General features: G+C 35.5%; 1 protein-coding gene across 2 annotated transcripts in view; it reads right to left on the bottom strand.

The window, feature by feature from the left end:
- Positions 1-14,511, bottom strand: part of PTPN4 (protein tyrosine phosphatase non-receptor type 4) — a 111,111-nt gene that overhangs the window by 58,327 nt on the left and 38,273 nt on the right. For both annotated transcript variants that reach the window (XM_050339554.1, XM_050339555.1), the window contains exons 2-5: positions 11,878-12,032; positions 5,416-5,523; positions 2,978-3,020; positions 2,803-2,881 (exon numbers count right to left, since the gene is read on the bottom strand). In XM_050339554.1, the coding sequence (XP_050195511.1) occupies positions 2,803-2,881; positions 2,978-3,020; positions 5,416-5,523; positions 11,878-12,032 (385 nt within the window). The remainder of the gene's footprint in view (positions 1-2,802; positions 2,882-2,977; positions 3,021-5,415; positions 5,524-11,877; positions 12,033-14,511) is intronic.

The following is a 14,511-nucleotide window of genomic DNA, read 5'->3' as shown; positions in this document are numbered from 1 at the left end:
CAGGATGTTAGCACAAGCTTAAACTTTCAGCAAAAAAAACCCATAAAAGCAGGTGTAGAATTCATCTATACTGTCTGTTTATTTTTTTAAAGAGGTTTCACTGTATGGCAAATTTAAACATCATTTCTACTTCCCTATATATTTATTCTGGTTTGGGATCCCCTGCATTAATGATATTATTATAATCATCTGGTTTGGTTTCCTTCTTGTAGCTCTGATTCAAAAGCTGGGAGTGACCTATACCCATTTGTTGTAAATACTCGCCAAAATTACTTATCAAAACCACTAAATACTAAGTATTTCCCAATACTAACTTGCACTAAGAAATTAAAACCAAAATACATTACTTTATTACACATACTATGACTTCTCATAATTGAGTAGTCTTCAGAAAGTGGATTAACTATCAAAGACTTCCACAAACATTTACAAATACACAAAGAAAACCAATTATTCACAAGCTAAATATAATGGAAAGGTAAAACATTCCATATTTGAAAGAAAAATGAGGGAAAACATTTGTGAACTGACAAGCAAGGATATGAGTCCATATGCTCAATTCTTACAAAACCATCTAGAGGTTCTTGAACTGACCAGAGAGGTGAGAAACTTAGTCTAAGGTATCAACTTCAAGAAGTTAAAACTGAGACATTAGCCACAGTTTAGAGATCTGAAAATAACTTTTCCTTTTCCACATTAAAATGCATATTGGAACCAAGAAAGATAAAGCAAAATTTCTTTACCAGTTAAAAAAAATGCTCTAAATGACAAGTTAAATTTATATATTACATGGATATGCTTCACATGCTTTGCTTGAGCATCTCTTCACAAATACACAGCTGTGCCTCCATTTTATTTTACTTTTTCTGGTGTAACGCTTTATCAGAAATATTGCACGGTACTTAAAGGACCTCACGACTAAGGGACACCAAGTGGAGTTCACTTTCTGTCCACCGTTTTCAGCGAGCAGGGAGGTTGATGGCTGGTTAGCCAAACACCACAGTTTGAACACCGGAGCCTCCCATAATATTAAGCAAAATGGGAAATCAACAGAAGTTTAGCAACGTTGATCTGCACAGCCCTGCACAACACACCCAGCTAAAACAACGCAGGGAGCACGGCACTGCCATCTTTTCATCTGCCTTACACAGACATAGCCAGAAAAGGGTAAGACAGAATTACTGCTAACTGGAGTCAACGTTAATAAGGAAGTCTTCCTGCCATGAGGAGAATTAATGAAGCTTCATTCCCTACCAAGATAAGTTCCCAAAGCCAAGCTCTCCAACACACAGCTCCCACTGACCTCTCCTGACCTGGGGCATTCATAACCTGCCTCGCTCACATGAATTCACAGAGGTCTAATAAGACACGAGCTTGCACTGGACCTTTCCCTGGCATCTATTCATACTGACTCATGGGTCCAGCCATTCCTGTTTCCAGGGAATTGATAAGAACTGAGCACTTTTGAACAGTCTCAGCTTGAACTGGAATTGTCAGAAGTTTGCACTTTCTTTTTATTTCTTTTTTTTTGAGGTGGGAATACTGATTATATGAAAGGACCTTTATTTGTGACATGGCATCCTAACTTCATTTCATAAAAGCCCACGGATAATAACTCTCTCTTTATAATAATTCCAAATACAAATGAGTTTTCTCAGGGGCAATTAGGCCTATTTGCAAAAAAGACAGCTGACCTAGATACAGGAATCATATATTATTTCTCATTTAAAAGAATGCTGTATTTATAGCTTTGTATTTAGAGGATAGCACTCAAACAGTTTTCCCTTCTTTATGGTTTACATAATGATCAACATTTACCCATTTATTCATCTCCTTAGGAATATTACATAATTTCCTTTAATTCAAATAAAACACTTTTCACACTTTATTTATTATTTTGATGTAGTAAATTGACAAATTTTCCTCCAGTAAATATTTCAATTAAAAATCTCACCCAGGCTCTCACGAGACTCATTTTAGTAAATTCTGTCTGCATAGATATATGCAAAATTTTGTCCAAAATATAAGAAATCAATAGAAATTATAAACAAATGTGGACTCAAATTTTCACAGTTTTGGTACTTAGGTTTCAAAAGCTGTCCTTAATAATTTAGATACTGTTTTTTGAATGGAGCTGACCTGTTTTCAGAATGGCTGACATCCAAAAATTCCAATCTGTCAAATCATGCCATTTATGGAGAAGACCAGAAGTAATTAAAAATATTGAAAATTTGAGGCATTTCTTCAGGGACTAATTGCAACTCACAAGTCTCCTATTTTGATTCACACTGAGCATTTTCTTCAACAGATTTCAACACACTGCTATCAAAATAAGCTTATGAGATTCAAGCTATGGTTGTCTCAAGGAATAAACCACACAGACAATTTTTTTTGTGTCAAGTAGAAAACGGGGGGGAGGGGGTCAAAAAATGCAAAAAGTTTAGAAATTTTTAGTTACAAAGGAGAACACAAGTGAGGATAAAATTAAATTTTCACTCATTGATGAATAGTGGGATTAAGCTTTTTCTCTCTTCTCTATTTCCCCTTTTCTGTTTCTGTTTGGTAGTATTTTCTTCAAGTAGCTACTTCACTTTGCACATAAATTTTTAAGTTTATTCACAGAGACTTATTATTATATTGATTTGGTACAACTGCATAGTTCATATCTGTAACCATTAGGGAAAAAATTAGAAGCTTGTCCATATGACAAGAATGATTTATAAGAAAATTACCATGCTATACCTTAAAAAAATTAATGATCAGTCTAGAAAAATATTTTATTGACAAAGTAACCAGACCTACCTTGTATATTCTTCTTGGAGCTTGTTTGGGTCACCTACAAAAAACTTAACTCTGAAGTTCAGACTGTGAGGAGATCCTCCTATGGTCAAGAAAAGTTATTTCTAATTAATCAGGGCACCCTGGAAAAACAGCATAATAACAATAGATGAATTGACGAAATACATACATTACTCACTTTTTAATTGTTTCCTGATAGGTTTGTTTGGATCCAACCACCTCTGGAAAGAGACAAATCATAACACCAACTTCAGAGAAACAAAGAAGTACAATTCATATCCTTATACATCATGAAACTTTTGCTATTCTATTACTTTTTACTTGGTCTTTCACTGAAATGCCTCACTGGCATACAAAGACCTGTTAGGGATTCTGGAGACACCAACACTATTATCAACAGTTGCTACTGCTGTAACAGTTCTTTCTCCAAAATTAACATCTGTTGTCCAGATATCTGTCTCTTACAGTGCTAATTCTATGACGACTTGCTTCTGTGATTGTCACAGGAGCCTGAGAGATGTTAGGACTGAACTGTGCTGTGCTTACCAGCCTTCAGTTGCTCTAAGGCGAGCCACCTGTAGCAGTGAAGAGCTACAGGCAGGCTAATTTACCCAACTCAGAAGTCAGTTTGCTTAAACTACTTCCAGTACTTCTGACTCTGTATTGTGCAGATCTGACAGAGCTCGTGAATGATTCTGCTGCTTCCCAGATTCTCTTCAATTTGTCAGTCCTAAGTCATTTTATTCATTAGGAACAACAAATAATGATGACTAGACCCACATACTCTATCCTTGTAGTAGTTGATTTAAGTGGAACCAAAGAGACAGACAGTTTGATACAGTTTCAAAAATGTGGCTATGTAAAAAAAAACCAACAAGAAACCACCAAACCTTTATACAGGATCAATTAACTTTTAAGACTAAATGTAAAGGCTTAATAAAGGACACCCCAGTCAGGGATACACATGAATTTTATGTAAGAATCTTTCAAAACATGTTGAGAGATACTTGACTTTCAATGTGAGATTAATATTATACATTATGTATTATATATCATTATGTATATTCTATATATAATATATATACTATATATTATATATTATACATTATATATTATTGAAAAGATAAAGCTTCTGCAATTTATGAAATCCACATTTAGACACAATGCTAGAGATTTCACACTCAGTAAGCAAAATCCCCTCCTCCCTATCACCTTTACTTCCTGCTCTATTAACTATATTTTAGCAATATTCTGCTGCGTTATTTCAAAAGTAACCAGGATATTTGTCAATCCAGTAAGGTTTCTTTGTCCAAATGAACAAAGTGTAAATGGATATAAAAAACTGAAATTAGCCTAACCCATAAATTCTTCAAGCTTACATGACTAATATTGGTAACATTTCTATTTAGCTCTGACACATTGTTTTCATGGCAACTAGGTATGTGCTGAAAAGACAAAATATTTAGAAGCCAAAAGAATACCAAACCTTTAAAGCATTTGCTTATATCAAACAGTTCTGAAGTCATTCTTTCAGACTAACTCTTAACCAGATCCTTCCATTACAGTGTTGTGTTCATCTGTTTCCAGACAGATAAACTAAAAAACACAGAGCTTAGCAGTCTATGCTTTGGAAAGTCAGATAAGATAGAATCAGTAAAAATTTCTGAATGTTGAGTAAAATGTTGTGTGATCTTCAAATAAATACTTCTGAAACAAAGCTGAAAAATAATTCAGTCTTTTCTTCAGCATGCCTATGTCTTTTCAGCCTGGAAACAAAGTTCAGAATAAAAATATTACATGAGACCAGCCTGCCAATGTCTTAACAGAACTATCCACAAGTGAATGTGGATGACTTCTGACACACATGCTGGGAGATAAATTTAGACCCCATCACTGTGCTGCACATATAGTAGGAATAAGGTGAAGAACTGTGATATAAGGAATAATGCTTAGTTAAACTGCACTTTAAACCAAGTATTGAACATCTGGTAACTATAAAAGAAAGCATTCAAGAAGCATTCTTCAAGCAGCATTAATCTCAGCAGTACTGCTGTAACTATTTCAGTGAATGTACAGCTGGACCTCTTTGTTTCTTCTGGTGATTTACCAAGTTCCAGTTGTATAGAATTCCCTTTCAATTAAAGCCCAAGAAGTATTGTAAGCCTTGGTCAGAGACTGGACTACATGAAGTGCTATTAAAAGACCACCAGGTATCTGGGCTAGAAACAGAAACACCATACAGGACAATCTAAAACCCACTCATTATTTTCTAAGTCCTAATGAAAAAAAAATAACAATAAAACAAAATTAAAACGTATTTACTATTTCTGACAATGATCATGCAGTCTAGTAAACAGATACAATAAAGCAAACAATATCCTTTTAAGGTATTATTTCATAAGCACAGATCTCAATGTTTTACTCCAATCTGTGATTATTCATATGTACTTTCATCATAACTACAATAAGGTGATACTGACCCACTGAAATGACACAACTGGGGAAGATGGTACAAAACTGCAATGCTTTTTATTTAGTTCTCTTAAAATAACACAGTACAGTGATGACCATAATTATGATTTTTAAAATAGTACTTATAAAACCAAGTCAACTTACAGGGTTATCAGTAGATTCATCAGCCAACTGTAAACCAAAGTAATCTCTCTCTGTCAAATCGAGATGCTTGAAGACTACATCCAACAGAACTTGACCCTGATCATGTTTCTGCAAAGAACAAATACATACCTTTTTTTTAATGAACAAATACATAATTGCACACAGAGAATTCAGGCAGGTAAAGAACATACACATTCTTTCAGATGTGCTATATCAGCCTAAATTTTAAATATCACGAAGTGTATCCCAGGAGCACTATTTTTAAATGAGCTTCATCTCTCTTTTTGAAACATATGTAAGGAAATCATTTTTCTTCTCTGTCATTTTCTGACAGTAAGAATTTCTCACTTCTCAGCTAGCTACATCATTATTTCTGAAAGCCATTCATTAGCCAAATTTGATATTTTAAAGTAGTACTGAAAAACAGAAAAGAAAAGAAGTTTAAGATTTAATAAAGAACTTGGTACAAGTAAGAGCCTTGTTTGGGTCACTGAATTCAAAGGTACTGACCTGTACAAGTTATTCTTCCTTATTTTATCTGAAAATCTATTCCTGACTCTAAATGAACCAGCACATTGAAAATGTTTCCAAAGTTTAATGGCACAGACAGCTGAAGCAGCCACATACCTAACCAAGAAGTGTCATTTAAACACGTTCTGTCTAAAACACTACTTCACTCTAAATGAACTAATTCAAATTAACTGGGTAATAGTTACAATGCTTTTCAGAGACAAGCGAACAACCTTGATTTCTACTCTAGGGACAAATCTTACCCTCAAAATGATAGAAAAAGAATCTGTAGTTAATACCTAGCAATTTTTTGCCTAACCTGAAAATGCTGCCAACACAGTAATTGAAACACCAAGTGTGTCATTATGACAGGACTCAATAAAGGCATTTGGTGAAATCTGAAGGGAGTTTCCCAAAGAAGTTAAAAGTGTCATAGCTCCTTGAAATACAAGAGACAAGCAAAATTCTGCAAGAACAACTGTCAAACAAAAAGAAATAAGAAAGCGATGATTGATACATTTTCCACCCAGATTTTCTACTCCTCTGGCACCCAAGCAGAGAAGCTTCTAATAATCTCCTAGGTGCCAGGTATTGTTGATGCTGCAGAGGATTTGATACATCTTACCTTGTTTACTGTAGGCAGTAAGATATTTTTATAGTTTTAAAACAAAAAAACCTGTGTTCTGTTCACAAATGACCTCACTTCACATAGACATTATGTAACAGTTTACTTTTACAGTTGTTAAAACAGAAGCAACTATAAGACCAAAATAATAATCTGATATCCATATAATAGAAAAATCTACAAATCCATATTCAGACATTTGTTAACATCTAAGAGCATCCTGTGAAAACTAATGTTTTTGTTCAGATGAAATTACACTGAAGTTGAATAAAACTGTCACTGGCAGTTACTTGGGGCTAAATACTCCAAGAAGTCTGATAATTTATTTCCTAATAATTTTTTTTAAAATAGATAAGGTATCCACAAATTATGCTTGAAATAATCTCAGGAAGAGCATCATAATCACAACTCTGCACGTTCAAGCCGAAATTACATAAGGCATATATTTCGGGTCTCATATAAATTTGGCTAAGTTGAAGCAATCTAAGATTTGCTATGTATACTTTGAAAAAAAGATCTTCTTAAAAAAAAAAAAAATGCTACAGAGAAAGTGTCTTCATGTTTAACAAAATATAGAAGCACCACTATTAAAAAGTTCACTACTGGAAAAATTTACTTTCCAAATTACTAAAAACAAACAAAGAAAAAACCAGATGTTAACATAATAAATGCACAACAGCATAAATACATAAGGCATTTTTATATACAATCCAAAAATAGTCACTTTTATTTTTACTAAATTAGGAGTTTCTGCTATATTTTGAAATAAACTAGTCATCAGTATAGTTTTTACAGCAAATACAACTAATTTTAAAATTACATAGCACCACTAATTGCCTCTTGGCATTTTTCCCATGTAGATTTAAATTAGAGATGAGAAACTGAGAACTTATGATGGTAACTACTAGAAAATGGGAGACATTTGTAACCCAAGTTTAGGCTTAAAATTATCACAGCTAACACATTACCTCTGTAAGTAACTTGCAGATACCATTTCTGCAGCTTTTTTCCAATCTAACCCTGACAATGTGTACTGTTTCTTAAATATCTTAATAGATGTTTCCTAATGAAAAAGCTGAGAACTCGCCGATCAGTTTGAACTAAGAAATACAGAACATCATTTCATGACCACAAGGAAGGTATTTCTGCTGCAATTGAGCAGCAAATTTGGTAAGAGAAGACTAGTTTCGACATGAAGCATTTGTTTGGATCAGAATGTTTTACTCTCAGTGCAAAATAAAGATAAGCATCTAGTAAAACCAGACCTCAGTTTAACCCATCTCTGATATTTATATAATGATGTTGCAGCTTGCCAGAGCAGGTGAAGGTCACAATCCTGGGTGTTGAGAAAGGTCCAAAATATTTCTAATACTATCACAACACTGAATAGCTGCTCTACGTTATAAAAAAACATGATAGCAAGTTTAAACATTTGTGGTTTTTTTTTTTACAAAAAAGTAAAACCAATAAATGCAGATGAGCATAAAAAGAAACTTGCTTTGTTGCTAGAGATACAAAGTTAAACATTGTCATTTCCTTGTAAAAAATGAAATCATTTAAACATGAAAAATGGAAACTATCTATCACAAAACTGCAGTAGTTAGACACAAAAATATCAATGTTTTTTCCAAACTGAAGTATTAAAAGGTTATATATACTTATCAGTCATTACCGGATGCAAAATGTCTCACAAATTTTGGCCTTTCAGGACAAATCTGACATAAACTCTAGACATCAATATGTTAACTGCACTTTATGAACTATCATCTAGTAACACTAGATATATACACATTAATTTCTACTTGCAAAATGATTGTACCTGTTCACAAACACCCATGTTTGAAAATTTAGGCAAACACCTGCAACCACACAGCTTTAACGCCTGGTTACCAGCTACTACCACCTTCTTACTCTGAATTTCTGACATTCCAGTTTTGTCACTGGTCACACTAACTACACACAACACGAGGTATCGCTGTAGTGTCAGTCCAAACAAATCTGGACTTCTGATGAGAGGAATGGGATGATGTTTTTGTATGGGGTTTTTGGTTTTGGTTTGGTTTTTTTTTTGGTCAAAGAAAAAAGGGCAAGTAACTAAGTAATGCTCAAGATTAAATTAATGAAAATATTAACTTCTACAGTTACAGGGGGTATGGTATGTGGGTTTTGGGGGTCTTTTTTTCTTGTTTTGTTTAGGTTATTTTTCAGATTTTATTTCTGCTAGAGTGTAAATTCATTAAGTTTGAAGAGTGTTCTGGAATAATAAAGGCTCCAAACTGAAACATTTCTCCATGACCACTAACCTTGCTCACAGAACAACCCATCCCATCTACCTCGATTTAGTTTTCCCTCAAGTTCAGTGTGATCTCTGTATCCACACACTGTCTTTCAGGGACTACAGGTAAGTCAGCCTGCATGGAAAATATATAATTTGAGGTATTTAAACAAGTAATTAAAACAAATTAAAGTAATTTGATCTTGAAGAAGCAGTTTTACCGTAATGCAAATCATCCTGATCACGTTATTAACTTGTCAGCCTCATTTCTTCCAGCCATGTGCTCTACTGAAGCCTGCTTTTCAGGATCGAAGCAGGATTTCTTCCTTTGGTAAGCAGAGAATTTTATAGAAAGGATTTCTACTCTTCAAATATATGCACAGGCGAGCTCCAACTGACTCTTCTGCCTGCAACCACTATAACCTTTGTCTGGCTACAATCCACAGGGATTATTTGGTTTGATTTGTTATGCTCTATACAAGGTAAAGCTCAGCACAAAGGTGCCTATTCTGCAGATCAATGGAAGGGGCTGGTTGAAATGTGAACTTAGAACATGACACATGAATTACCAAGAGAGTCTGTGATCACTATTTTGCTGTTGGAGAAGAAACAGCACTCGAGTACATTTTCATTAATGCAGCACTGCACACTCCAGATGATTAAGCTTTACAATCATTAGCATACAGAATACCTATAGCAATCATCAGGAGAAAAAAAAGTGCTAATTTACTTGATGTTATCTTTGTTCTTTCTATTTTGAAAACAATTCCATAAATATTTATTGCTAAGTACAGTGTCAACCACAATAAAGTAAAACAAAGCCATAAAACCTGAAAACCTGTATACCATGTAGGTTACATTTGCTACAGTTGAATACTTTATTGCTCCCTATTTGTGAAAAAAAAAAACAGATTGAGGCTAAGATGTGAGATCAAAATATTCAGCACCAAGGAACTTTTTATTCCCTAGACTCAGTTTTAATAGACAAACTTGCAGACTGATCTGTATAAGCACTAAGCGTGATCCATGCAACTAAAATATTTAGTACATTAGGGAGGTGGTGAGAACATATTACATAAATTTTTCCTGGGAGAGATAGAATAGACATTTGAGGATTTACACCTGGTGATTCTGCTCTAGAGAGGCACTAGCCTTCTCTAAAAACATACAGCTTTTGAACAGCGAGAGCAGAAAGAAGCACAATCTCCCATACCTATCGTACAACAATTATTGCTTATGTTACCTAATTCTTATAAACAAACAGAAAACTACAAGGCAGATACTTTAATGGAGAACTTACGCACCTGAAAGCAAAGACGAGAATATTTGCAATTTCTTATGCACTTCTAATGCCTTGTATCAAACTGCATTTTGAACATAATGCTTTTTGGGAAGCAGTACTGACTGGGAAACTGTTAGGAAGGACGAGAAGAGATAGAGAAGAGCCAGAAGGGATATAGGAAAAATTATCCCAGAAGGGAAATAGTTCTTGATGTTGATAAAACATCCCTCCTCCAGCTCTATCATTCAAAATTCCCATACTTTACTACTCAGAAATCCTGAAAAGTCAAATATTTTTTGACTGAACTACAAAAATGCCTCAAGAGAACATCCTAAACTCTTCTATCTTGATTGAAATATCTAAACCAAACAACCACCAGGTCTACCTCTAAACCTTAAGCACTTGACAGTGGATCCTAGCAAGTTTTTGCTAGGTAACAACAGATTCCCCTTCTCTGATAGGCAGCTATAGGCTGCACAGGCTCTAACCACTGATTACAGAACAGAGAAATGCAATCCCTCTCACAAATCTTCCCTGAAACATTCAGATGTATCAGTATCCTTACTGAACACTGAATATCTGAATTCAATATAATTACTGAGCACCAGAACTATTTCAAATAGTCTGAATTAAACTTATCCCCATAGATTTGATAACTGCTTCAGTTTCTCCTTCATTTCTCCTTGTTTGATACTGAGCTACTCCTTCACTACACTTGCTGAGGTTTTCTCTTGAAAAATTTTAGTAATCATGCCACCTGTAACTTTCACCATCACATTATTCAACCTTTCTCCACGTAAGTCATCAGTTCCATAGCTTATAAAGTAAAAGCAGAGTTCTACTGCCCCAATACAACCTACAGCTTCTTTCCTGTTGAGTTCTGGTTCTTCTCATACAAAGATTCCTTTAATACTTAAATGTCTTATCTTTCTGGAAAGGTCTGCCAAAGTCATTGATGAAGATAAAATCCAATCTTTCCTGAGCTGCTTTGTTTGATTGTGTGCCAAAGATGATATGCTAGAGGAATCGTAGACTTTACTTTAGGAAGTTGAAAGCAAGGGTTGTGCTTGTGTGAACATACATAAAAACCATGAACAGTTTAATTTTAACCCCTTATTAACGATTACAGATTAGAAAATGGGAAGAATAACATAGTTTAAATTCCAGGTTGATATGTAAAAGTTATTAATTTTTTCCATTAAGAGTCCTCAGTATTCAGCAACCACCTTTCTATTTGCTTTCCTGCCTTTCTCACTAGTGTAACAGAAGGTGGTGAGCTTAAGTGAGGGAAACCACAGAACAAGAATATTAACTAAGAAAAGCAAAAAGCAGGGAAATAAGGTAACAGCTGTGACCAAATATAACCAAACAGATGACTGAACACAGTGAGCTACACAGCCATGGGAAGAGCTACCATTACAGCTTACTCATGCTCAAAATGCAAAAGGCAGAGCGCAGCAGAACAAAAGCTTTTCTTTCAACTCAGTGACAAGACTGTCCTCCATTTCCACTAGACAACTTTAATCCATAAAGAGAACTACTAGAAATAACTTATGCTTTGTATACTGGATTTTGAAATGATGATGTGTTAGAGGGTGCCAGAATGACTAAGTTCACAGTAACACAGCGTGCACGTGTACAAGCATGTCTGCCCAAACACAACTTCCCCCTCTACCCTGTACCTAACACAGGAAGTCAAACTCGAGCCGTACAAATCCAGCAAAGGAAAGCAGGCCTGGGGTATTGTTTTGCAGTAAGCCACTGACTTACATTAACTCTGAAAGCTTGTACAGTGTTATCCAGGAGAAGAATGTTGCAGACCACCTCCGTATGCTGCCTGTCCCGTGCCAGCTCAGACGCTCGTACATTGTAGGTTCTGCCAGCAGGCAATCGGAAACGTGCGGTCATTACTGTCCACACAGGGTCTGCAGGCAAAACAACACAACATTGGAAAAGATCAAAAAAAATGCAAAAGCAAGAACGGCACACTTCAAATAAAGGTGAACAAACAGCAAGCCAATAACGAAGCAATGTCTTCCAAGTTACAACACAACCTCATACCAAAATACTCAGTCCTTTACTTTCTGTCCATTGTCCACACCCTCTCTATTTTAAGGTTGTTTTGTAGGTTTGCTGTTTTTTCAGGGTTTGCTTGGTTTTTTTTAAATATTCAGAACAGCATTTTCAATTCAAAAAGCACTGTAATTGTTGGGCATCATGGCTACTAGGTCCCAATGTTGGATGCAGGTAAATAACTAATTTCAGTGCAACACAGCAAAAAAAAATATGCTTACATAAAAAGCTTTATAGAGAAAAAGCACAGAGAAAAGAAAACAGCAAATACACAAGACTTTGATACATTATTCTGCAAGGCCTGCACGTTCACTGAGTTATCATTAGACATAAGAATGCAGAGTCATAACAAAAACATTAGCATTGTTTCTTCCCCCCTTTTTTTATAAATTACAACGTGAATAGTTTAAGATTCGCCAAACTACCGAATCTTCTGCCCATGTCAATTTGTCAGTTCGGGAGCACAAACAATTCTTAATCTCTAAGTAAGGAACTGTGACCATCACCTGTCCACACCCTGCACTGAGAGCCAATAAATGAAATGCAAGAATTAACTCTCACTTCTCAAATCTAAGATTCTGATGATTACCATCCAGCCCCATGTCCCCACCTGAAGCTATTAGCCCTGTCCAACGATACCAGCTACTTTCTCAAGTACCTCGCAGGATCAGGGCCTGTGATTCATCTAATTACACACTCAGTAAACTATTTCTACATCCTTTGACAAGGGCACAAGCAAATGAAGTTTCATAACTTAAGCAGAGAATATATTGAGACATAAAATTAAAATACCTTTAAGAGTAGTAAAAGAAAACAGGTATTCTCAAAACCAAATATAAAACAACTGATTTTGCCTTATTCCACATAAAATTATGAAGACTTCAAAAACATTTACATATTAGCTTCACATTTGGGGGGATGGGGTGTATCACGATAAAAAAAACAAAGGAGAATTTAGCAGAGGACAGCAAATATTCCAGCAGTGATTAGAGAGCTTGCATTGATTATAAGAGGTATCTGTGCTCCAATATACATAAATGAATAGGAGTAAGAAGTGAAAGATCAATCCCCTCCTAAATGGTTGATAATTTAGATACATAGGCTCTCATTGGAAAGCGATTCCAAACTGGGACTTGGCAGTTTAACCATCTTCCACTGTACAGTCAACCTCCTGAGCAACCACCCTAAAAATCCCTGAGGGATTTTGCTTTTCTAAATCACATCTTCTGCTCTTTAAGCATGACCACGCACCTCAGACATAAAAAATCTTCTTAATGATAACCCACCCTTGCAAAATGTTTCAGTTTTGACTTAAACAGCATTTTCAAATTAATAAGTAGTGTTCCTTACTAGATAGCTTTTTATTTTGGCTACTCAGTCACTCTGGCTTCAGAACTGCAATGCTGTATTCACACAGAACTACAGCAAGTTTATTTTTGTTTTGCTAAACCAACACGACAAACTGAAGGATACAGGCACCAGATAAACCCACCAGCTGCTAAACTCATGGCTTTCTCTTAATGATAAGTTAATGAAAAATTGTGTTGCAAACATTAAAACTCTCAAGTAAAGCCTACAATCAAAGTACGTCTGACAACGCCTCGTGCTGCTTCTGCTATGCCTTCTACAGCTCTAAAAAATAAAAAGCAGGAGAAAACCCTTAACGGAGAAGAGGAACCAAACCCCTGTACCAGTGATCTGAGCCAACAAGGTAACATTTCACAAACAGTATTTTGTCACACAGACACAACCTCAAGGCCAATTGCCCTACAAGTCAGAATGGCATAAAGATTGGCATCTCTATCAGCGCACCTACACAACCGATAAGGGCAGCCAGGTCTTTAGGATGGTATTTGCCTTTGAGCTAAATCAAAGAAGGTTTCAGAAAAGCATAGCATTTGATTAAAAATAGTTTCTCCATACCACAGAAACTACCCTTTGACAGACCTATTTTACAAGGATTTGAAAAAGTAACAAAGCAATCAAGAAACAGTAAGGGTTATCTTCAGAGTCCTTTTCCACAAACACAAACACCAGTGCACAGAGTGGGACTGTTTAGCTTCCAAATAATTACTGCTGTCCTCACAAATCCATTTGGTAGGGAATCAGGTGGGTCTAACTCAACAATCCACAATTTTGCAGCAGAAGGGGGGGGGGGGAAAGACTTCCTTAAGGCCAGAAACCATCATGCTTTAAGGGAAGAAAAAGGCAAGTCTCACCTTTTTTCTATTCCTTTGTCTATATTTGTCTTATTTGCTGACCAAGACAAGACCAACAATATTTCTTCCTTCCTCATCATTACCTGACACTAGACAGAAAACTTCTGGGTTT

The sequence above is a fragment of the Myiozetetes cayanensis genome, unplaced genomic scaffold, assembly GCF_022539395.1.
Source record: "Myiozetetes cayanensis isolate MyiCay16 unplaced genomic scaffold, myiCay2020 scf9, whole genome shotgun sequence".
Taxonomy (NCBI): Eukaryota; Metazoa; Chordata; class Aves; order Passeriformes; family Tyrannidae; genus Myiozetetes; species Myiozetetes cayanensis.
Note: the sequence above shows the minus strand (reverse complement) of the source record. Positions and strands in the feature narration are given on the sequence as shown.